The 24,828-nt window shown below is 58.1% G+C and overlaps 1 protein-coding gene across 24 annotated transcripts in view; it reads left to right on the top strand.

Moving 5' to 3' along the window:
• ABLIM2 (actin binding LIM protein family member 2) overlaps positions 1-23,877 on the top strand; it is a 150,719-nt gene extending 126,842 nt beyond the window's left edge. For 15 of the 24 annotated variants that reach the window (XM_027103800.1, XM_027103791.1, XM_027103789.1 and 12 more), the window contains 5 exons: positions 1,356-1,417; positions 6,884-6,938; positions 8,295-8,302; positions 8,498-8,578; positions 22,133-23,877. In XM_027103800.1, the coding sequence (XP_026959601.1) occupies positions 1,356-1,417; positions 6,884-6,938; positions 8,295-8,302; positions 8,498-8,578; positions 22,133-22,246 (320 nt within the window). In that variant the 3' untranslated portion in view covers positions 22,247-23,877. Of the gene's footprint in view, positions 1-1,355; positions 1,418-6,883; positions 6,939-8,294; positions 8,407-8,497; positions 8,579-22,132 lie in introns of all 24 variants that reach the window. The other 9 variants (XM_027103802.1, XM_027103797.1, XM_027103794.1 and 6 more) reach the window with 3 other exon arrangements.
• Positions 23,878-24,828: the final 951 nt, after the last annotated feature.

Raw genomic sequence — 24,828 nt, 5'->3', positions numbered from 1 at the left:
CGGAGCCCAGGGCAACCAGGAGGGGCGAGGGATGCCCGGCAGGTCTGGCCCCGCTTCTCTCCCTCCAGCTCCGCTCTGCTCTGTTTCATGTATCGGAGCTTTCACATCGATTTCCTGTGACGAGAGGGCTCCTTGGCTAAAACCAGCTTGAGAACCCTGCCCTTGATGTCGTGAAAGGCCCTTCCTAACCCACATCTGGAACCTTCCCACAGACTACCCTGGGACAAACAAGTCCCCGAGGCAGGTCCCCAGCTGAGGCCTTTCCTAGGGTGTGACCTGTACAGAATGTCTTCTCTGGCCCTCCACCCCACAAGACAGGCGCCTGGATCGACCAGCATCCTGTGTTCAGAAGTGGGCCTTCCTGGAGTGGGCGGGTGGGTGGACGGACAGGCAGTTCTGTGCACGGCGCCCGTCTCACCTTTGGAGGCTCAGTCGTCCGGTTTACAGCCTCGTGAACACAGAGGGATGGGACCCGCCGTCCCCTCTGAGCCCTCGGGCAGCCCGGTGGCTCCCAGGAGCCAGTGCTATTGCCTGAGCTGTGGGGGACAGGGACCCCCAGATGCAGCAGACATGGGCCCTGCTTTTTACGGGCCCACAGGCTATGGAAAGACAGTTCAGGCAGCCGGGAAAGGCCTCCTAAGGGTGCTTCTAAGGGTTGTGGAGGTCCCCTGCCCCTCCAGGGGGCCCAGGCTGTGCCCCTTGGCCTCCCTTCTGGGGCACATCCCACACGGACTTCTGAGCCAGGAGTTTCCGCTCTGCTCTCTCCAGACGTGGCATTGAAGCGGTTCACTGGGGAGGTCTCAAAGCCCTAGGCCCCCCCAGAGCAGCCAGGGATGTGGTCAATGGAGGGAGACCAGGTGTGGGATTCCCACAGGGAATCCAGGGCCCAGTGTCTCAGACTGGCCCTTTGAGAAGCTAGAAATTAGGATTTTAATGTGAAATCCGCCAACTGCAAACAGCTCAAGGGTTTTGAAAAAATAGTCTGCAGGCCACCTCTGGTGGTGCTGGGCCTCCGCTGGCCGCCTCTGGCACAGGTTAGCACAGCCCTACCCTGCATGGGGGCCCCTTCCTCCCTCTGCCCCCCGCTCTCCTGGTCAGCCAGGTGAGGAGCTTGGCCCGGTGATAGAGGCTTCCAGAGGATGCAGGTGCCTGCCAGGCTGGGTCGGGCTCCGTGACGTTCCTGGTGTCATGGGCGGGCTCCGGGACGTCCCCCACTTCCTGGCTTCATCCTCAGTCAGTGCCCTGGGGATAGAGGTCGCGAATGAGGCAGTGGGATTTTCAGGGCCGTCCCATGTCACCTGCGCAGCCCCGCCGACCTGGCTGCATGCGTGACAGCTGTGCTGTGTCTGTTTCAGGGTTCCCCTATTCCAAGTCTGACCCTGTCCCAGGACATGGCAAGAATGGCTTGGACCACCGGGTAGGTACTCGGCCCCGCACGCCCTCCCCAGCACATGCATACTAACGGCCTCCGTGAGCTAGGGCGGCTCCCACAGCTTGGTGACCACACGGCCAGGAGGACGGGCCCTGGGGACCCTGCTCACCCCCCCACGTCTGCCTGCTGCTCTACCCAGGGCCAGACCACCACCCGGCAACACCCCTCCTCCCCTCTGCCCCCAGCCCCCAGCCCCCAGGGAGACCTCAGTGTCGGGGGGCAGGGGCAGCGGGGCCACCCAGAGGAATCAGACCCTCTTTAAGGCCCTCCTGACCGTCCTTCTCCTGTGACCTGGAGCCTAATAAGGGTCTTAAAGGATGGAGGGGTTTCGTGAGCCATGTGGGCCCAGGATCCACTTCCTTCCCTGGAGCACCCTTCCTCCGCGGCCCCCAGTGTTAGTACCATCACCATGGTTACCACTGATGATGCCCTTAGCACTGTGACCGTTACTGGGGCCACACCGAGGGGCCAGCTTTCTCTGTCCACTCCCAGCCGAAGGCTGCTTTGACTGCCCCCTTCCCAGCTGTCTGAATCTGGGGACATGACAACGTGAGCCCACACAGCGTGGTGCCTGACTTGTCCCCCGCAGCTGGGCCCTTGTGTTTGTCCCTCTCCCCACAGCTTTGCTAGGTCTCCAGTGAGGACCCCTCAGGCGGAGCGGGCGTGATGACACCAGACCCCCCACCAACCCCCTGACACACACACACACACACACAGACACACACACACACACAGACACACACACACACACACAGACACACAGACACACACACAAACACAGACACACACACACACATACACAGACACACACACACACAGACACACACACACACACACACACACAGCCCCAGGAGACTTGCTACCATTGAGGCAGCCTTTTCCCGGTCGGAGGAAGTTTGTCCACAAACCGAGGCCATTCACCCCCCAAGAGAAGCCACTCAGACCTCAGTCCCCGTGTGTTGCCCTGGGGCAGTCCCAGCAACAAGTGTGTAACGCAGGGGACAGCGACCCCTCAGGCGGACCTCAAATCCAGGGTCCAGGCCATGGGGCACATCCAAGAACAGGGACGCCACCACGGAAGCTGCGGGTGTCCTCGGGCCTCTCTGTCATTCTCGAGCTCTGTGGGCCCTGCTGCTGTGTGTGTCCGGGGCCCAGGTGCTTCTGCATGGTTTGCTCGAGGGAACCCCGCCCATCCCACTAACCAGTCCCCCCCACCCCGTTTATTCAGAATGGGCCGAGCTGGAATGGCACATAGCATGCTTCTCTGAATTCCCTTCTAAGGAAGGATGCAGGGGACATGAGAAAGCAGGAGTCCACAGCGCCGGGGAACGTAGATCCTTGGGCTCAGCGTGAGGGTCCCGAGGGCAGCAGCACCAGTCAGAACGTTCTCTGTTCACCCGGCACGGCTGTGCTCTGACTCCGGGGCCCTGAGTGCCGAGGTCACGGACTGGGCCATGTCCATGCCGAGGCGTTCCACCCCCCAGGCCAAGTCCTGGGGTTTCTCTCAAAATGTGGGAGACAACAGCCTGAACGTCAGCCCTTCCAGGCTTGCGTCATCGGGGGCGGGGTTATGCATCCTCTAGGGAGAGTCCCTTCTTGGTTGCCAGGCTGGAAGGACGTGGGTCGATGGCTCCCAGCACCTGTGAGGAAGGCGTGGCCTCCGGAGGCTCCACCCCCAAGGAGTCTGGGAACAGACGATCCAGACACTCTGGCGGGGACACCATCTTCAGGCCTCTCCTAGAGCAGAGAGCAGATTCTAAGCTTTACAGAGTCAGAGCTGAACCCTCCGGGAATGTTTCCCCTGCTGGCCTCAGGGTGGGGAGCAGAGTGTTAGAAAGCCTGTGAGTGAGGCCTTCTGCACATCCTGGGGAGTCGATAAAGATGGAGTTCATCACCACATGAGGGTTTTTAGCGTTTCACATTACAATAGCCAGGAGATTGATAAAAGTTATTGCTGACTTTTTCGGGGGATTCTTTTTTCCCTACTCATGTTCTCTCCTATTTTTTTTTCTTCACTCTTTCTGAGACTCTAACGTAATCGTACGCCTGCTTCTCCGCTGAGAAGCCAGGTGATTTGAGGACCAGTCTTTTACGGCTCAACCATGTCAGATGAAGTTGTTTCTGAAAGGATTCCAGGTGACCTAAAGTAAAAGCCCAGATGCAGAGCGACCAAAAACCCAGTAACACCAAATCCCAAAGGAGAGGAAAAGGAAGCAGTAGGAGAAAATTACATCAGAGACACACAGAACACTGGGAAAACCCACCGACGCTTAGCTGTGCGCTTCCTGAGCGTGACCGGCTGTGTAGTTCTCTTATTGTCAGATGGAAGGAAGGAAGTCAGTAAATCAGTGGAGGCAGAGATGTGCCTGGTTCTTGTTCCGGAAGGGATTTGTCACAAGGGGCCAGCACCATATGTCCCAAAGCTTGTTAAAACGTCCTGATAACTAGCCCGCCACAGAGCCTGACACATGGTAGATATTCACACCTCTCTGTAGAATAAATAGGGAAACAGCCACCCACTAAAGGCTTTCCTGTGGATGAGACAGCATTGGTTCCAACATGTGCCACCCGGTCTGCTATTAAGAGACTGACCGCTGGTCACCGACAGGTCCACACGGTAGCCCCTTGGAAGGAGTCCCATTTCGAAAAACGCTGTTGCTAACTAAGAACAGACTGAATTTTCCTACTAAATGACAAAAACTGTCAGGTTAGATTTTTTTTTAGATAAAAGAAGAAAAACATGTATCATCATGAGATGAACACAAATTATTTTTTAATGGATTAGAGGTCAAAGGATGGGAAAGAGATACCAAAGTCACAAGTAGAAGGAAAGCATGAGTGGCAGTATTAATGTCAGATAAGGTAGAAGTTAATGTTAAGATGAATTAGTAGAATTTGTGGTAAAAAGAAAGAACACTAGCTCGTGATGACACAAGTTATAAAGCAGTTAACGGCATTCATAAATGTAAACTTGCCAAGCAACGTGGCAATGCCAGAGACCTTGATAAAATGCAAGTATGGTAGGTCATGTGAACATGACTCTTTTGAAATCAGACATGGATCTAGTGAAGGAGAAAAAAAGTATGGAGATCAATTTAATAGTGCAAACCGCGAACTTAATCTAATAGGCATATGAAAAAAATTCGTATATTTTGAATCGGGTTTTCACATATCCATAAAACATTAATGAAAAGGTTCCCGTATGTCACTACAAAGAAAACCTTAACAAATTTTAAAAGTCGGATATGCTGGAAAGAGCACATGCATTATCATCAGGCAGCCCCGAGTTCAAATCCCAGCTCTGTCACTTCCTGGGTGTGTGTTTGGGCAAAAGTTACTTAAATTCTATGAGTCTCTATTTCCTAGTCTTTAAAAAAATTATCCTTACCTCTTAAGGTTATTGCCGGGACACATAACATTATAGTTGTGAAATCTTCTAAGTTCTATAGGGTAGTTCCCAAACGAATAGTTATTATAAAAGCAAGTCTCTACTCCTTCTTACTTCCACCTCAGTGGCTAGTGAGTAAAATGGCACGCTCCAGTGTGAGCTTTAGCAAGAAAAGAACAATGGTGAGATGGCCATGATTTCCTTCTCACCGTTATCAATCTCAGTATAATTTTTGAAAAGTAAAATGCACGGGTTAAATTTTTTACAGTTCCATATATTAGCTGTGTGACCTTGGGCAAGTTGCTTCACGTCTCTGAGCCTCGGCTATTAAATGGTGATAATAATCACCACTTGGCATTTAGAAGGCCAGGAGTAGAGAGCTCTTTCCCTGCTCTGGACTGATACCGTGACCCCCCCCCCCACCCACCGCCTCTACCCGGGGGACGCCCCACCCTCCCTCCTGAGAGCCTCTGGCTAGTCTCAGAGCCTGGCGGACCAGAGGAAGCCGGTTCTGCTGCCCGGAAGTGGGTTTCCAACTGCCCAAGGTGGTGGCGGTGGCCGTGGAGATTACAGCCTGTGATGCAGGGAAGCGGGCACTAGGGGGCGGCATTTCTCTTTCGTATCGCAGCCGGGCCAGGTGGGAGGCAGGTTTGCCTCGCTTTATGCAGGAACGTCCCTAACCAGGCAGGTGCACGGGGGGGGGGGGGGGGGGGGTCCTTGTCAGTGGCCTGAGAAAATGTCTGCAAATATTGCTCTTGAAAACTCCCAAGGGGAATCATTCAGTCAAGTGGAGGAGGTGCAGGGTCACGGAGAGCCACCGGCAGGTGAGGGGCTGCCGGGCTCTGGTCCCAGTGCTGGGACTAAGGTGAGGCATTCAGGGCACTTGCCAAAGGACTCAGTTATCAAGGTAAACAAGGTAATACAATGTTTTGAAAACTCCAAATTAATGAAAAAAATCCATGATGGACAAAGTATCAGAAATGTAAAGACCAGCTCCAACCCTCCACTTAGGTGCTTACCCGCCTCGCCGCCCTCGTCCCGGCGTCTCTGGGCCTCAGTTTCCCCTGTTCAGGATGAAGGACTTTGGACTCGGTGCTTTCGGAGGCCTCGTCCTGCCCCCGCGCTCGCTAGGACTCTGACCAGCTCCTGGCTTATCACCTCCTGCAGTAAATTAGTGCTGAAAGCTCTCTCCCTGTAATACAACCCAAGGGTGAGGAATATAATCCCGTCTTTAACTGCAGAGCTCTCTCCGTGGAAATGTAACCCCTGTACCCAGTTCCAGAAGCGCTGGCCAAGACCCCTGACCCCGTGTCAGACTCCGTACCGGGTGCCAGGGATACGGGCACAAATAAAACGTTGTTCTCCACCGTGGGCAGTGGATGCAGGGCCAAGACAGAGTCGGACAGGAGAGGGACTGACTGACCCTGCGGGGCCTCAGCACCTGCATTGTCGGGCAGGAACCCTCTGTCGAGGTTTGCAGGATGACTTTTTCAGGTGGGCAGAGGGAAAGAGAATTCCAGACAGCAGAGTTGGCTGCTGGTACCATGGACAGGTGAGGGAGGCACCTGAGACAGGTGGCTGGGTCCATGCCCCCTCCGAATACCATCCCTGGACCTCATCAGCCATCACAGCCACAGTGATTGTACGGGGTGCTCACGACGCTAGGGGTCTGTGCTGGGGACTTTACAGACACCGGCCACCTGAGTCCCTGGGGACAGTGCGTCTGGAGGGAGCAGAGCCGTAGCCCTAGTGAGCCGCCCTCCGGGTCCAGGCCAGCTGCGGGCCGAGGGGCCGGGCGCCCTGGAGCTGTCATTACAACGGGAAGGAGCTGGCTGGACAGGCAGGGGCAGCTCAGGCCTGAAGGTGGCGGGAGGTATGTGAGCAAACCCGCCGCGTGGGAAGCCGGCAGCCCCGACGAGTGTGGGCGGCCACACGGCCCTTCCAGAGCCCGGCCTCAGTGGGCACCGTGGGCTGACCCTCCTCCCCGGCCAGGCCGCCAGGAGCCCGGCGACAGCCTGTGCCCTGCAACCTGCCCCCTGCCGCCCTCTCTCTTTCTCTTCCAGAATGCCAATCTGGCCCCTTGTGGAGCAGACCTGGATGCCAGCTGGGGCACGCGAGGTACAGGAAGCGGGGACCCTGTGGGTCTCTGGCTGGGGCAGGGGTCGCTAACAGGTTTCCACGAGTTTCGTTCTGAAACCACCCCCGACCAGGGCCGCTGGCAGAAGGCTCTGAGCATCGTGGAGTCGGGGAGCCTGGGGCAGTCATGTCCCTGCCTCTTCCGGTCAAGGACTGGTTTACCTCCATCCTAAAGTTGCCGGCGATGTTCCCTCTCCTCTCCCCTCCGGTGCTCCCCACCTCCTAACTCAGAGGCTTCTCCACTGCCTGACCCGGGTGCTCGCCTCTTGAGCACTGCCAACCCCACCCTGACTTACTTGTCACTCCGGGTCACCTGGGGAGAGATCTGTGTTTGAATGTCCGTCCCACGCCAGGGCTGAGGCCAGCCCACACCTACTGTTAAATTCTATAGCAGTAAAGGAGGCAGAGACACAGTGAAAAGCCCGCGGGTCTGAAGTCGGGTCAGATGCTGCCCCAGCCCTGCTCTCCGTGTGGCCTCCCAGGGCTTCACACCAGCAGGGTGGCCTGCAGGGAGGTTGGTGTCACTAGAGAGACCCGGTCACGTGGCAGGCGCCTGCCCAAGGGCTCTGCCAGCTCTGAGCCGCCGGGCCCCGCGATGCTCACTCATGATTGTCACCCGAGGGTGACCGGAGCCTGCTCTCTTGGGCTGCTTCGCGCTGGATGTGGGAGTGGAGGGAGCTCTAAGTGGCCTCCAGGGCCCCGGGCTCAGAGCCGGGGCGGCCGGGACCCTGCATGGCACATGGGGAAATTCAAGGACCGGCCCCCCGGTGCCCAGCCCCTCGCCAGGGTCTCCCTCCCGAGACAGGCTTGCTTGTGGCCGAGATCCAGAGATGCTGCCCTGTGGGTTCTGCGTGCTCACGGAGGCCTCCCATCCGTACGACTTTAATTTTTAACAAGCCGCCTTTAGTCTGGAAGGAAAACCTTTTTTAAAAAGCTAGCACGCGGAGCTCTGTATTGAAAAGGAGGAGCTAAAGGGTCACGAAGGGAAAACAGTAAGAGGCAGGGGGGTTCGACCCCAGCAAGGCTGCCTGTCTCCACGGGGGTAAACCGAGGCAGGCCCGGACCACCGGGGAGACAGCAGCACGCTGAGGGAGAACACAGTGCCGCGTCTGGCTCCCAGTCTGGCCTGCAGCCTCCCGACCATGCCTGCTGCTCTGGCTTCCGGCCGGAGATCCCAGAGCCCGTCCCCCTGCAGCTCGGAGGATGCCGCGGGCGGGGATGGAGACCACGAGGCCCGGCCCACCACAGGGTGGGGGTCCCGGACGGGCTGCTTCCACCTTTGGGCCGAGCTCGTGCGTGTTCTAACCCGGCCCCTGTGGTCTCTGCTTTCTCTTACAGAATACAAGGTAAGAGGGGCCGCCCGCTCCCGCGCTGACCTCCTGCACCTGCCCAGGTTAAAAGTTCCTTTTGTGCTTTCCCTGTGAAGTGTGTGTGTCAGATGCAGACGCAAGTATGTACCTCCCCGCTGGCCTCGGGCTCGGCTCTTCTGTCCCCGCACGTGCTTACTTCCCGGGTGAACCCGGACTTTCTTCTCCCCGCAGATCTATCCTTATGACGCCCTCATCGTCACAAACCGAATCCGCGTGAAGCTGCCTAAAGACGTGGACCGGACGAGACTGGAGGTGAGAGGGGCCCCCAGGGGTGGAGGGTCACGTCTGCTGAGCGAGTCTCTGCAGCTGCGTTGACATCCACAAAGTCGACGTTCGTCGCCCCCAAGGTCCCCGTGGCGACCGCACAGTGCCCGGCGATGGGCTTGGAGTCAGGTCCCTCGTTGTTTCAAAGACCGGAGAACATGGTCATGTACCCAACAAAGGTGGCTGTGCAAAGGGGGGCACAGCTGCTTGCGGTTTGGGGCAGGAAAGCCTTCGTCACTGTGCTTAACTGGGTAACATTCGCCTCTTCCCTGAGCGCTGATGTTCAGAAAATCGGCCCAATTCATGGCTTCTCGTTTGACCACACTCACCCCGATCTTGAATAATACTGAGCTCTGGGAACAAGTGTATGTTTACAAGACCCGCAGGTGGAGGGCACAGACATCTGTTGCCCGGGCCCCACCGCGAGCCACGGGCCCACGTGGCCAGAGCGCGTACTTCCTCCATCCTCACTGTCTTCCCACGAGGAGATCAATGGCCCCAGTGGACTTCACCTCCCGAGCCACGTCAGGAAGGTTTCACTGGGGTGAGGGGTCTGGAGGCTCCTGAAGGCCCAGGGCCACCTGCCCCACCTGTGCCCCGGGGCTGGGAACAGCTGAAGCAGAGTGTGTGTCCGGCCAGCGCCAGCCGCTGCCCTGCTGCTCCTGTGGGCGGGGGCTCAGGTGGCTTCTGGGAGGGAGCCGTAGGGGCATGGATGTGGCTGAGGGGCACCAGCAGTGCCCCGGCGGGGCTCAGGAGGGCTGCCAGGTGGGAGCCAATCATCTGTAAAGAAACGCCGTCTCAGGTGGTCCAGACAGATGCTCTGGAGCCCTGATCTCCACCCTTTAAGATGAGTGGAGACCAGGCAGATCTGTAAAGAAACGCCGTCTCAGGTGGAGCCCTGATCTCCGCCCTTTAGGGTGAGGGTATTGATATGCACTGGGTGGGTGGCTGTACCCACGAGAGGTCACATAAAGCCCCTCCCCCAGGGTACGGGTAGTGGTGGCGAGGAGGGGACGGGGACGCTGGTGTGGCTGCAGCCGTCGGGGGAGGCGTGTCCATTTTGTCTTCTCTGTTGCAATAGTAGGAACTTGGCCCCAAGTGGTTTAAGCTGAAAGGGAGTTGCCAGCTCCTACGACTGACGACTGACGGGTCCCTTCGGGTGGGGCTTAATCATGTCTCCAGACCCAGATTCCCTCCCTCCATCTCTTGAATGTTTCCTCTGTGTGTGTTGGCCTGACTGATGGACAGATGTTCACCTCCCCTCCCCCAGGCTCAGCGTCTGCAGGGAAGAGACTCGGGGTGCGGGGGCTCCTAGGGGGGCTCTGAGACCTGGGACCTAGAGACAGGGAGGGTGATGCTGGGCTCACAGCAGCAGCAAGGGCTTAGCTGCAGGGAGGTGGGGAGCTGAGGCCGGGGAGGGGAAGCAGCGGAGCCAGCAAGCCCGTGGATGCCGTGGTCAGGCAGTGCAGCCCACCCGCTGAGTCTTGGAGTCCCCAGGGTGTGGGCAGCATCTTGTCAGCAGAGGACCGCAGAGCCGAATGACCCCAGGGCCTCTTCTCAGGAGGCTGGCCACTTAGCAGGACGTTTGGACCTCACCCCGTAGAAGGGGAAGGACGACTGGAATGTTCTGACCTGTTAGGAGGTGTGCGGGTCATTCCCGGGGCTGGGGGCGGGGCAGCAGGACCGGCTAGGAAGCTGGGGTGTGAGTGGGGGGAAGGGAGAGCACGTGGAGGTGCTCCGAGAGCAGGAATGCACAGAGCAGGCCCCGAGTCAAGCTTAAGGGGTGCCTTCCCTGTGATCTGGAAGACCAGGTCCTAGGCAGCCTCTTCCGGGGCCTCCCCCGCGGCGATCCCCGCTGCCTCTGCAGGGGACACACTCTGGCTCCTGCTGAAGGTGAGCCCTTGTTGAGGGTGTGGTCTTGTCCCACTGCCGTAAAGCAGGAGGGTGTCGCTGCTGGGTGACTCAGTCAGGAGCCGCCTGAAGGGGTCCCGCTGTCCTGCTTGTTTGTTCCTTAAGCGTGGGTGCCCTGAGGGCTCCTGGCTCCCACCGTGGGGCAGGGTGGGGGGGGTCCGCTCAGTTCCTGACGCAGCAGCAGCCGCGGGGCCACCCGCCCCTTGGGACTTGCTACTTCCCTCTTGGGTCTGGGGTTCGCTTTAACCAACTCCCATACCCCAACCCTTATTTTCCTACAGTACAGAGAGAAGGTGCAAAACATCAAGTGGTTAATACGTGTAAATGTTTCCCTTTTTAAAAAAAAAACCTTGGAGGACGGGGGTAATGGCTTTAATCACCCAAATCTCCAAGAACACGCCCAAGGGTGCGCCTCTCTGTAATCATTCTCTTCCTGACCTCAGGCAAGCCGGGAGGCAAATCGGAAGCTTCTCACAAACGGCGCGTCCCACAGCCTTCGGGGTTTGGAGCTGGGGTGTGAGCCAGGAGGGGCTCACAAGGGGCTACCTCCCAGCAGGAGAGAAAGGGACACCGATGTTTTTATTTCAGGGGAGAGAGCTTTATTTTTAATATAAAAACAATTCATAACTCTTGTAAAAGTCCAGAAAAACACAAAGAACGTAAACATTACATGGAATTCCCCTACCGAGTCAAGACTCCTGTTAGCTCCGGGGCAGACATGCTTCCGGAAATCTCTTTTTTTGCACAAATACCCAGAGATAACTGAATTCTCTTTTGGATAAGTAGCCTCGTACTGTTTATGCAGTTTGACATCTGCTTTTTCTCTCTTAAATGTTATGTGAACATTTTTCCGTGCCATTTCATGGGGATCTGCCCGTCCTTTTAGTTGGCTGCGTGGTGGTCCCACATCCCGTTCTGAGGCCGAAAACTGTATGTCCCAACCTGGGTGGATTTGATGAGTTTTCTAGCAATGGTTGGGGGGGGGGGGGGTTGCTGATAAGATTAGGGTGTGTGCAGGGCCTGCACTCCTTTAATCTGGCCTCAGGTGGTCTTTTCTGGAATGAAGAATACTGACATCTTCCATTTATTGGGGTTCTAGTTCTATAAAGAGCTCAGAATATATTGTTATGTGTATCCCTCGAGGTGGAGCCAGGACCCTGCCCAAGGCTGCACTAGCGTTTCTTGGCCTATCTTCCCTTGTTTCTGCATCCCGTCCCTTCCCTGATTAGCAACTGTTCGAATCTTCCCTTTGGAACACAGGGAAGGTCGTGGTGACTGGAGTCTGTTCCCTACAAACAAGAAATGGGGGGCACAGAAAGGCTTCCACGCCCAGGAAGCACACAGTGTCCTGCTCAGTTTCAGTTCCACACCGGGGAGGGTCCCAGGGGCCAGGCTGTGGAGTGACAGGCCGTTGGCTGGGGCTCGGTCACATGGCAAAGCTGCAGGTCCGCTGTGTGCTCAGCAAGGGGAGAAGATGGACGTGGGCAGACAGCTGGTGGTTCCCACACACCTCTGTAGGGTCGGTCCCTGGAAGGAGGACCACTCTGTCCATCGAATGGTCAAGGCTTGTTATCCATCCTTTACCGCCAGAGTGCTTGGCCGAGTCTCACTGGTTTGGTGAACACGGGCCAGGCACTGAGCTGGGCCCTAGGGGACACACGATGAGCAGAAACCAGCATGAGCTCTGCCCGTAGACTCAGCTTGGTGGGAGGTAGACGTCAATCAACTGATGACCCAAATGAGGTGTGAAGTTACACACCAAGGTAAGGGCTCTAAAGGAGAGGAGGGTGGGCCTGTGAGCATTTAAAAGGGGGTAAAAGTTAATTGGGTGCAGTAAGTGTGCCTGCTTGTGTGTGTGTGTGTGCGCGCACGCGCACTTGCACCTAAGGTGAGTCATGGCAGGTAGGAAGAGAATTCCAGGAAGAGCCCACAGCAGGTGCAAAGGCCCTGGGGCAGGAGGCAGCACAGGCTGTTTGAGAAGGAACTAGCTGTGCTTGAGTGGGTGATGGGCAGGAGGGGCCAGCCCTCGTAGGGCCCTGAGCCACATAAGCAGTTTGGTTTCTAGGAAAGGCAAGGCTTTTAAGTTGCAGGACGACCTGATTACGTAAGTAAAACAGTGCCCGAGGCTGCACCGCAAAGCCTGAATTGGCCGTGTGGTTGCAGGGAAACCGTTTTGGAGGCGGTTGGGTTATCCGGGCAAGAAATGATGGCATCTTGGAGAGGGTGGTGGCAGTGCGGAGGTGAGAAGCGGGTAGATTCAGGCCCGATTTGGGAGGTCAAAGTGGGAGGGGCAGGGACACGCCTGGCGTGACTCCGGGCTGTCGGGATGGGGTGCTGGGTAAGTGGTGGTCACGCGGTGCGGCAGGACGAACCCTGGTTCTGATGGTGTTTGTCGCTCTGGCCTGTGAGGCACAGACAAGGGAATACAGGATGCTCAGCCTGACAGCGAGGAAGGTGCCATGTCGGCCCCTGGAAGCCCACAGTAGGTGCTCAGTGAAGGTTGGTGACTCATGGAGGTGTTGGGAAGGAGTGTGGCCGTCCTCTGCTGCTCTGGAAGCGCTGTCACATGGAAGGCGGTCAGACGAATCGTGTGATCCCAGTGCGCAGAGCCAGGAAGCGCTGTCACATGGAAGGCGGTCGGATGAATCGTGTGATCCCAGTGCGCAGAGCCAGGTTCGGGCTTCCCAGGGAGACCCGTCCGGGGCCAGTTTCACACCATCCCTGAGATCCAGCACTTTCTGTCCTGGGGGGTCTGGGTCCCAACGCCTACCCCTGGCACCCAAGGACCTCATGCCTTGGAGGGTCTCAGATCCTTCCTGCGTTTGGCTGTGCCAGGAGCTTCCACTCTGAGGGGGAAGAGCTTTGCCTGCCCCGGGCAGACTCAAGTGTCCTCTTACCTGAGGCCACTCCTGCAAACCTCTGCCCGGCTGCCCGACATTTGCCGAAAGACTGGCCATTGGGCTCGTGCATCAGCCTCTTGCCATCCAAAGGTGGCATCCTGGTGGAGGGAGAGAGCACTTAGGGTCGGGATGGCCTGGGTGTGAACCCAGTCTCCATAATGTCTAGCTGTGTGACCACAGACAAGTTACTTAACCACTCTGAGCCTGACCCTTACTTGTCAGATGACATCGCTGTTGCCTGTCCTGCTGGGTGGTTTGAGCATCTCTTCAGTTGTTCAGAAGTAGCCATGGGCACCTGCCATGAGCGAGCCCCAGGCAGGTGTGATGTGCACATGGTTTCAATTATTTTGTCCATGTTGCCCCCAGTTTACCAACCTGGGAACCGAGTAGGCCAGTATGGATTAGAAAAAGGTTTCCACGGGGATGGGGTGCTATGGGCTGGCCGAACAATGATTGCTAAGAACTTAGTGGAAGAGCAAGGTGGCTGGCTGTGAATGGAGGTAGGATCCGTCACAGGCTTGGCCGCCAGGAGAACAGAGGTCCCTCCCTGATGCCCGATATGGGGAAAAAACAGGATGTTTGAGAATTTATCAGATTTGGCTTGTTTACAAGCTCTTGATCCCTAGGCTCTTCCAAGCACTGGACACGTTCCTGTACTTGGTTTTCACAAGTTGGTGCAGCAGCTACAGGGAGGCCTTGGTGGGAAGGGGTGGGGGTAGGGGAGCTGGAGGACAGGCCCTCGGCTTCTGGGGGACAGACCTGGGGTTCCAGCTAAGTAGTCACACAGGGCCACCGCGCTGTGCATCTTCCTGGATTAATTACAGAATTAAAAGTGAATTTCTAACCACCCTTCCTTGCCCCAACCTCCCAGAGCACACATTTGGCTCCTTAGGTAGGAAAGTGTATCAGCCAGGGCCCTCCAGAGAATCAGAACCAACAGGATACAGGTAGACAGACGGACAGACAGATATGGACATAGACATGTATTAAGAAATTTAATTTAAGGAATTGGCTTCCCGTGGGGCTGGCAAGTGTGGAATCCGCAGGGCAGGCCGGCAGCAGGCTGGGTGGACACTCGGGCAGAAGCTGACAGGTAGAAGCAGAATATCTCCTTCTCCAGGAAGCCCTCAGTGATTGCCCCAGCGGAGTGGATGAGGCCACCACATTAGGGAGGGTCATCTTCACTTAAAGGCTGATTGTAGCATGACCACATTGACAGGATACCTTCCCAGCCACCCCTAGACTAGAGTTTGGCCAAACAGCCGGGCACCAGGGCCTAGCCAGGCTGACTCATGCAGAGAGCGAAGGCTGCCGGCTGAACAGGTTTGGAAGGAGGGTGTGTCCCGGCGAGTCCCCAGGGTCCTCCTTTCTGAGTGCTCAGCAGAGGCAAGGCTGAGCGGCTCCTCTGGGGCCACCTCTGCCAGACCCTGAGGCTAAACGCACACCTGAGTTTGCTCAAGCAGGAAAAGCCCAAGTTGTAGGAATGTGCCTGAAAAATAAGGCCCCGCAGTTAAAGAATACGTCCTTTGTTTAGACCCATCCAACCGGTCTGATAAGAACCTGACAGACTGATGGTGAAGTGTGGGTTCCCGGCCACTGGGTGTGTCTGGGAGATGGGTCTGCCGCAGCCTCCGGGACCCTGGGGCCTCCCAGGAGAGGCTCGGACAACAAACAGGAAGAGTCCTCCAAGGCCAGGCCAAGTGGCAGGGACTTAGGGGTAGAGGGCGGGGAGGGAGGGGGGAGACACAGTGCAGAGTAGGGCAGGCAAGTGGAATGGGCTCTGAAGGAGGAGAGAGGAAGCTGGGAGGCAGCGTGGCGGGCAAGGTGAGAGCACAGATGTAGATTCAGGGATGCAAAGAGCACAGATTGTCCCTGGATGAGGATGGGAGACAAGCCCATCCTGCCCTACTGGAGCTGAGAACCAGGCGAGATCAGCAGTGGCTCCGTACTGAGGGACACACATGGCCTGGGGCCTGCTCGCTTGGCTAGTGCAATCCGGGAGGGCCCTCTGGAGGAGGGGGGCATTTGAACTGGTACCTGTAGAAGAAGGAGGAGCATCTCTGTGCAGTGGAGGGAGAGCATGGCATGTTCCAGAACCCGTAGGTGCCCGCCGTGGAGCAGAACGGTGGTGGAAGAGGTGGGCAAGGACATGGTGAGGCAGGGCCTCGGGGCCACCTGGCAGCCACGTCACTCCACATCTCGGAGCCTCCGTCCCCGTCCTTCCCCATACACTATGCAGACATCACGAGCCTGTGATGGAGAGCTCCCGGCCCTCACCTGGCCCAGAGGAGCAGTCCGCAGATGGCAGTGATCATTGTCATTACGGTGATGCTGTCGTTATGACGATGACGTCAGGGACCTCCGGCTAAGACGGCAGAAGCTTCAGAGCATGGACCCAGCTCAGCAGGGCAGGGCTCCCCTCTGCAGACAGGGCCTCCTTGTACAGTGTGTGGGGCAGGGAGGCACCGTGGGACCCAGGCCTCAGAAGAAACGTGGGCCCTTGCCGGTCCAGGATTCGCAGGCTGAGCGGGTCTGGGGCCTGAGCCCACCCGATCAGCCCCCATTGGAGCAGGGGGCCTGGCAGTGGCCGGTGGGCTGGCGTGGGACATCTGAACTTGGTGCGGTGGGCAGGGGGTACTGGGAATGCCCTGCAGGCCAATCCCAGCAGGGTGGCAGCTAGCCTGGGATACCCTACAGAGCAGGGGGAGCACAGGCCAAGGGCCTCCACCACAAAGCCCCGGACGCTTCCAGAAGCTGCATCAGCGGGCAGGGAGTCAGGACTGAGGGAGGGCCCTTGAGCCGCCTGGCCTGGCGCCCAAGCTGCGTGCCCTCGGGTGAGGCATGGGACCTCTCGGAGCCTGGGTTTCCTGAGGTCGTAAAATGAAAACTAGAATCTCAGGGCAGGTGACGATGGCAGCAGCTGTCATGAAGTCCCTTCCCAAGCCTGGCCAGTGGTCCTGCATCAGTGCAGGAGGATGGCGGGGTTCAGGGTCCGAACTGGGATCCCCGAGTAGGCCTCCTGGACCCGGACGCTGCGTGTATGAGTGTGCGTGATTCTATCAAAATGGGCCACTGCGTCATCGTTTCGGGGGGCCCGTGACCCAGAAAAAGTGGGACTTTCTGCCCCAGGGGGACAGCATGCACAGCCCGGCTTCCAGGTACACAGGCCTCGGTGGGCCCGTCTGCCAAGGGGAGGGGTAGCCCCCCAGCTGCGTGGACCTGCTGGTCTGAACGGCACGGTGGTCTCAAGGAACGGCAGGTGACAGCTTGTCAGAAAGAGCCCTGGCCCCCCGGCCAGAAGGTCCGAGTTCTAATGTGCCACTTACAGGCTGGGTGACACGGGAGACATCCCCGTCTGTGGCCCGGTCCATGTCCTCTGAGCACCACCAGCTCCCACACTCGTTGCCTCCCTGGGTGTGAGTGCACGTGTGCATCCGGCACAGAGCCATGTGTGCCCTGGGCTCCCGGCTGCCGTCCCTTGATGAGCCCTTGCTGTGAGCAGAGGTTAGTGGCCGTTACTGATTCCTGTATTCAGGGAGCCCTTGGTGATGGAGCCAGGTTACAGGCTTAAGTCAGATCATGTCCCTCAGAAAACTACCTCTGGCTGTAAGATGCTGGTGGCACGTCATCAGTGCTTCACAAGGCTTCAAGGCCTCCAGGTCCCAGGCCCTCGAATGGACTTAATTGTGCTCTGACCCACCTGCCCGGCAGGTGTGCGATCTCTGTGGGGTGGGCGCACCTGGTCTGGTTTATTTCTGCGTCCCGGCACCTGAATGAGGAGAGAGCAGAGCGCCTGCATAGGACCAGCCCTTCCCCTCCCTTCTCTCCTCTCACCCTACCACCCAGGAGTGCCCCATGCAGGGTCCCGGGCACACAGGCCCTCTCCCTGCCCGGGGGTGCTCGTTACGGAGGGACCCCCTAGTGCATCCGGCTCGCTCAGAGATCAGGGGCTGCTAGAGCCGCTCGTGTTGTTATATTTTCAGGAACTTCCCACGCTGGTTGTTCAACCAGCCATTACTGAAAAACAAATGATGTAAACTTAGGATTATGAAAATTACATTTAAAGCAAAGGTGATAAATACCCAACACTCCCTCCTCCCTAATCTCTCAACCACATTTTACTACCATCTGTGCTCTCGAGGTTACTTAACCGCTCTTGCATCTGTGCGTGGGAGGAATAAGCTGTGACTGTGCCCCCGGGCATCTCCTTCCAGCTCTGCATTCAGTGGCGTCACGTTGGAAGCTTGAAACTTACCGTGGTGTATTTACACCACGGAAAGGAGGCTTGCGGGTCTGGGAGCCTGGGGTGACGGGTGCAGTCAGGAGAGACTTCCTGGAGGAGCTGACACCCAAGCCCAGGTCTGGGGAGTGAGGAGGGGTTACGTGGGCAGAGGAGGAGGGCCCGGCACTCCAGGCAGAGGGAGAGTGGGCTAAGGCACAGACAGGATGATTCCGATTTTACAAACATCACAACTGAGGTCGTGTCGCTCAGCACAGCTGGACAGGCCTGGAGCCAGGACCGGATTCCTGTGTGTCTGGTTCCTGAGCCCGAGGTCTTTGCACGATGCTGCCCTGGAGGGTGACACATAGGCGGACCCCTGGCAAAGCGTGTGGGACCCCTACCATGCTGCAAAAACGGCCTCCTCCCCAGGGGCTCTCCCCAGTGCACCCCAGAAGCGAGGCCATCCCGGGACGTCCCTCGGCCCAGGCACCACGCCCTGGGCTGCCTTCCTGCCGGCTCAGGAGGGAATTCGGCCGTGCCGTGCCTGGCGGGGCAGGGAAGCCTTCCGGAGCCAGCGGCCGGAGGAGTTGGGCCAGGGTCAGAAAGCCGGCTCTGGCCTCTGGGGTCAGCTGTGCTCTGCCACGTTCCTCCTGCTGCGGCAGGCACTCGGGCGGGCAAGAAGAGCCCTGGATGGGGGGCCCTGACGCTGCCTTGACGGACATTACCAAGTTCCCAGCTGCCAGGAGCGGGGGCCCTTAGCCCCTTCTTCCCTGGGAGGCTGTGGGATCAGCCAGGTGTGGTGAGGTACTAGAGACCACACAGCTGGAGCTGGGATGGCTGAACAGATCCCTCCGCCAGGCCTTCCCCATGTGACCCTCTCCCGCCCTCCAGAGCCCTCAGGCAGCCGAGTCCTGTTCTCAGCCTACAGAAACAGGACCAGAGCCCGGGGGCCCCTGCCAGCCCCCAGGACTTGCCCTTAGCCTGAGTCCCCAAACCCAGCTGCCATCAGCTGCTCTGGGAGGCATGTGACACACGTGGGCTCCTGGGCCCCTAAGGCTGCCTTGGGAGGTTTTGGGGGGGCAGAGGGGAGGGTTCAGGCACTCTCAGATGTGTCAAGCACCCAGGGTCATTGTGACAGGCCTGCGGGCTTGGGAACCCAGCTGGGACACCGTGCAGCACCCCTCCCTCCCTCCCGCCTCCGGCTGCCTCCCCGGCAATGGGGTGCGCTCCTGTGGCCAGGTGGGGGCCAGGCGGGGGGAGCAGGGTTGGGAGCGCCAGCCCCAGAGGGTCCTCTCCTTTGCCTGTCCTCCTGCCCGCTCACCCACCACATGTCCCCAGTTCACAGGTCCCCGAGGTCGGGTGTCCCCTTGCCCGTAGAACCCAGGTTCCTGTTCAGCTTTTCGGACTCAGTTCTCAGGGCATCTTGGTCTGGAGGCTGGAGGACGGGCTGCATGGGACCTGCGGGGGGTGCCGGGGGAAGTGACTCCTTGGGCCCCCTTGCCACCCCCCGCAGGCCCTGCCGTGGTCCCCCTGCTGTTAGCGGGAGGCTCCTGGCCGGTGAGCACAGGGTCACCCTCACCGCGCCGCTCTCCCCTTCCCAGCTTAGAGCGCGGTGACCTGTGTCGCCGCTCTCCCCTCTCCTCCCCTCTGTGTGTCACCGCCTGGGAGACCCAACCCCGGAGACACCCGGGGCCCCTAAAGCAGGAGATCACAGGCTGCAGGGGCGCTGGGCATCACCCTGCCAGCCCGGTCCATGCCTCCCTGGGATCCCTGTGCGCCGTCCCCTCTGGGCCCCTTCCCCTGGCTTCCACCTCCCCAGGGCCCGGCCCCGGAGACCAGCATCTCGCTCAGGCCTCTGATCTTCCTCTGCCCCGCCGCGCTCCCGTTAACCACCCACAGCCACGCCCCCCGGGGCCTCAGGACCCCGGCCCGTGTCAGGCTCCTGCTCAACACCCAGCCAGTAACAGGAGACGCGATTTCCCTTTTCTCCTTCCCGTTGGGCGTCTTGGTTGACCCACAGTACTTGGGAAGGTTGTGACGCGGTACTGGAAGTGGGTGCTGCTGTCTGAAGTGACAGTTCTGAGTCCCCGTGGGCTGGGTTGTGGCTTCCCCAGATCGGCAGGAAGCCCCAGTGTCAGCGCCGTGCGGGTGGCTCGTTTCTGGCATATGCCAGAACCTTCTTCCTGGTCGCAGGTGCGAGACGGCAGCAGGCAGCTCGCGGCCCTTCCCTGGCAGAGACTAGCTTCATGGTGTGCGTGTGTCTGTGTGTGTCTGTGTGTGTCTGCATGTCTCTGTGTGAGTGTGTGTCTAGTATGTCTGTGTGTATCTATGTGTCTGTGTATGTCTGTATGTGTCTGCATGTCTGTATATGTCTCTGTGTGTGTGTCTGTGTATGTCTTGTGTGTGCATGTGTGTCTGTGTGTCTCTGTGTGAGTGTGTGTCTAGTATGTCTGTGTGTATCTATGTGTTTGTGTATGTCTGTGTGTGTGTCTCCGTGCGTGTCTGTCTGTGTCTATATGTCTGTGTGTGTGTCTGTGTGTGTGTGTGTGTGTGTGAGAGTGTGTGCGCCCTCTGAGGACCCCAGGCCCAGATTCAGTTAGGAGGGCCTTTTGTGACTCAGCAAAAATGGGTCCCCTGGGTTCCCTCCCCCATATCCTGCCAGCAGCTGGGCTCCAAAACCCAGCGCGTGCCACACATATTCGGTGATTTTTATGCAGGACACAAGTGGCAGTGACTCTGATGTTTCTGCTTTCCGTAGTTAGCCATGTGTCTTCACACCGTTTTCTCTCGATCATCACACGAACCTTTAGTATGAGGTGTTTTGTTTTAAATTTAAGGAAACCACTCTTGGAGGGGCAAGAATTGGGTTTTTTAAATTATAAAAGTCACAATTTTAACCATTTTAAAGTGTACGACTGAGTGGCGTTTAATACATTCTCAAGGTTGTACGACCTCCACTACCTCTATCCAATTCCAGAACACTTTGATCAGCCCAGCAGGAAACCCCGTACCACTGACCAGCTATTCTCCGGTCCTTTCCCTCCCCAAGACCCTGGCAGTGACTACTCTGGTTTTGGTCCCCGTGGGTCTGCCCATCCTGGATGTTTCGTATAAATGGGGTCAGCCTCACGGCCGTGTCCGTGTCTTAGCGAACGTCAGAGCTTCACGACTTTTTATGGACGAACCACGTTCCCGAGTCTGAATGCAGCTCGTTTTGTTTATCCGTTTGTCCTTCGATGGGCAGTTGGGTTGTTTCCGCTCTTGGCCCTTGTCAATGATGCCGCTGTGAACGTGGGTGTGCGGGTGTCCGCGCGAGTCCCTGGTTTGGGTCATCTGGGACCTGCTTGGGAGTGAATCTGCTGGGTCGCACAGTGATCCTGCTAAGTACGTGGAAGAACGGCCATACTGGTTTCCACACAGCCACACGGAAGCCGCACTTCTCAAATGGGGGCCAGAGGGGGATTTGAACCGGGTCCTCTGGGGCCAGAACCTGACCCCCCCTCCTGTTGCAGACTGTCCCCCACCTCCTTTCCGTCTTCCCCTCAGCCCTCCCAGGCAGGAGGGGGACAGCCTCACTCCCCCTGGGAAGCCTCCCGGGAGATGGTGCCGTGCCCACCTGAGCCGGGTCTCGGAGGACAAGGAGTTACTCAGAGCCTGCTGAGGAAGACAGATGTGGGGTTGATGGGAGCAGAGACCTGCAAGGAACAGTCTAGAGTTCGGGTGGCAGTCAGGGGAAGCTCCAGAGAGGTTGCTCTATCTCGGATCATAACAAACGTGCCCAACACACACTGGCCCTGCCCGTGGCCGGGCTCAGCCCTGAGAGCTGACCTGCACTGACCCACTCACCCACACAGCTCTGGGGGGGTTGCCAGGGTGACCCCATTTACAGGTGAGTAGACTGAGGCTCCAGAGGCTAGCTGGCGCGGGTGCCCTTGACACCGTGCTGTTCAGCCTCTCCATTGTGCCCCCGGGATCGGACTCAGAAAGACAAAAAACTCACAGTCACACAGCAGAGGAGGGGAAGAGGGAGGATTTGAACTGAGGCTCCTTTGCTCACCTTCCACACCTCAGCGTCCTCATCTGTGAAATGGGGGCGAAATAAACCACTCACTTCCGGCTCTCAAACGGCGGCCATGAAAATTAAATGAAATCATGAATGTGCCCACGTATGCAAATCTCCTGAAATCTCAGCCGTTTCCCGGCAGGAGGAAGTCCTCTCCCGGGTGTGCTTTCACACTTCGTCTGCAGTGGGACACGTGTCTGTAGGTGTCAGGAGGCAGGGCTCTGGCCCCACTTCTGCAGCTGGTCACCGTGGGGCCCTAACCGGATCTCTTTCCTCTGGGCTTGGTTCTGTCCACTGCAAAGCAGAGCGATGGGGATACAGAGGGAAGGTGGGAAGCCCGAGGGCCTCGGGTGCGCTGAGGGGACCACCCCATCCTTGCTGCAGATCCCGTCTCAGGGGCCGAAGTTGCTGACTGCTCCCCTCTGGGTTTTCCTTTTTATCTGAAGAGACACTTGTCGCCCGAGGAGTTCCAGGAAGTGTTTGGGATGAGCATGGAAGAGTTTGACCGCCTGGCCCTCTGGAAGAGGAACGACCTCAAGAAGAAAGCCCTGCTGTTTTGACGCGCCGAGGCCCCGACCACGGGCACGCCTGCGGGAGCCACCAGACCCCTCCTCTTGCACTTGGCTTCGGCTTCTCTGTGTCCACGGTGGACGGTGGGCGCCTAGAAGGGCCGGGCCAGGGCCTGGGGGCGGGAGGAGGTCCCAGAGCAGGTGCAGCTCCCCCCACCCCGTTTCCGCCAGCAGCGCTCCCGCCCGTAGTTTAGGGCCCAGACGCCTGGCTTTGCACTACTCCTTCCCCGCTGTTGCTTGCCATCACGGAGATGCTGCAAGGTCACTGCCCCGGAGATGGGGGAACAGACAAGGGCAGCCCACCCCCCAGGCCTCCGGGCAGTGCCCACCCCACGCTGGTAGGACAGAGGCGATGGGACCGGAGATTTGAGGAGGCCTGTCGATGACAGGGTCATGGGTGGGTGGGCGCACGGCGTGGCCCCCCTCACCCGCTCAGCCTCAGGAGGCACGGCCTGGCACATGGCCCCCCACCCCCGAGGCAGGGGGAGTGCCACCCAGGGCTGCAAGAAGCGTGGGGGCTCGGTTTTCACGGCCTTTGTGATGAATCGGTGTTTAGGGAGGAACTTCAGTCTAGACAGGCACCTTCTGCCAGGGCCCCCCGTGCGCTTCCAGATCATCCCTTAGATGCCTAAATGATATCTTTAGAGTAACACAAAAGTTTTTATTTTATTAAAAAGTAGAGCCTACTTAAAGACGCCATATATAAAGAGTTTAATTCTATGGTCCCACCGCAGGGGAGCACCTCCAGCCTGATTCTCCACTGTTCGCATCTGCGTGGTTTCGGGTTTGGGGTGTGTTCCTAACACACAGGACTCCTTGTCTGTTTTCTTTGTGCTTTTTTGCTTTTTGACCTGTCATACAGGTACCCCGAAAGGCAGACCCACTCCCCGCCCCCCCCCATAATGCTGTGTGTAAGTACACGTAAAGTACAGCCACCACTGTTTTCCTCGCTGTCATTTTCCAAGTCTTGGAGAGAAGACATCCTCCCCTGACGGCCAATGCCCCAGAATGAAGGATTTCCGTGCCCTCTTGGTGACATGGCCAGGGGTGTCCCACCTTCCCCCCTTCTCCCCTATAAAACACAGACACCCCCAGGGAGGGATGCTCGTGCCCGGTCCTGAGACCGACAGCCAGACCCTCGGGGAGACGGGATGGGAGGTGGCACCTGGATCGCAAAGTCAGCAGGGCATCCACGGCAGGAGGCCGGCGGGTCCCCGCGGGAAGGCGTCCTGCTTGTGATTCGGTGTGGGCCAGAGCGTGGCGCCTGACACGGAGTGTTTGTCAGTGCGTCGAGAGGCCTGTGAAACACTGCAGAAGCGTCCCCGGAGTCTGTCCCCCTCCCCGTCTCTGTGAAGCTGCATCTTTCTGTGTGTCCTCGAGGTTCCCATCCGTGAGTCACTGTCACTCAGCTTCCTTTTGGCCCCGTAACACGCCAGTCCCTCTGCGCGCCCGGCTTCTCACCAGCCCAGCTTGGCCAGGGAGCGGAGTTCGCAGCACCTGGTACGTGTCCCTCCACTCTGCGATCTGAGCCCTGGCCACTGGAAACCCCCAGTTTCTCACTAGTGAACGTCATGTCGGACTAGGGGAGCCTGGAAAAATAAAGGATGATGTATTATAACTTGTGAAAGTGAAAAGCCACTTCTTATTAAGGTGCGTTGTTTCTAGGCATGGACCCCCTTCTGCTGACAGTCGCTGGGGAGAGCGTCTGCCGAAAGGGGTCACCCCGGAAGCCTGCACAGAGCCGGGCGGGACGGCCCCAGGGTTGGCATCGGGAATGCCCCGGGACAGCACTCTCAGGGGCAGCCCCTAAGGGTGGGGCCCTCTGCTTGCTCTAGAGCCCCTCAGCTAGGCACCAGGTGCTGACGGGAGGGATGCTTATGCCTGTCCCCAGTCAGGCTGGGGAGACAGACCGGCAAACAGACAATGACAACAAGACTGACCCTTTGGAGAAGGTCCAGAGGAGGCCCCATATACACCCCAGAGGTCAGGGGGCCGGGCTTTCTGAGAAGGTGTTGCCAAACTAATTCTTGACAGATGAGGAGGTGTTCCCAGAGGCCAAGGAAGGGAAGGGTGTTCCAGGCAGAGGGAACAGCAGGAGTGGACCCTGAGCCAGAGGCGGCTTCCCCGGTTACGGAAACTTGGGTTGCTGGTTATGGCTGGAGCACGTGGCTAAGGAAAGGAAGAGAATGAAGGCCGGGCTCCCTCCAGGGAGGGCCCAGCAGGTCGGCAGATGTCATCCTGGGATGAAATGCTTTATAATCTCTACCTTTGTTTGCTCAGGCCGCTGTAACAAAAACCATAGACTGGGGGCTTAAACAACAAAGATTTCTTTCTCTTGGTTCTGGAGTCTGAAGTCCGAGATCAAGGTGCTGGCATGATCGGGTTCTGGTGAGAGCCTGCTTCCTGCTTACAGAGGTGTGAGCTGTGTCTTCACAGGGCAGAGAGAGATCATCTCTCTTCTCATCTCGCTCAGCTTCTCAAAGGGCACTAATCCCATTGTGAGGGGCCCACCCTCACAACCTAATCACCTTCCAAAGGCCCCCTCCTAATCGATCACACTGGGGATTAGGGCT

The sequence above is a fragment of the Aethalodelphis obliquidens genome, unplaced genomic scaffold (genome assembly GCF_003676395.1).
Source record: "Aethalodelphis obliquidens isolate GAN/ISIS:26980383/991018 unplaced genomic scaffold, ASM367639v1 scaffold6, whole genome shotgun sequence".
In the NCBI taxonomy this organism is placed as follows: Eukaryota; Metazoa; Chordata; class Mammalia; order Artiodactyla; family Delphinidae; genus Aethalodelphis; species Aethalodelphis obliquidens.
This window is presented reverse-complemented; position numbering and strand designations above follow the sequence as displayed.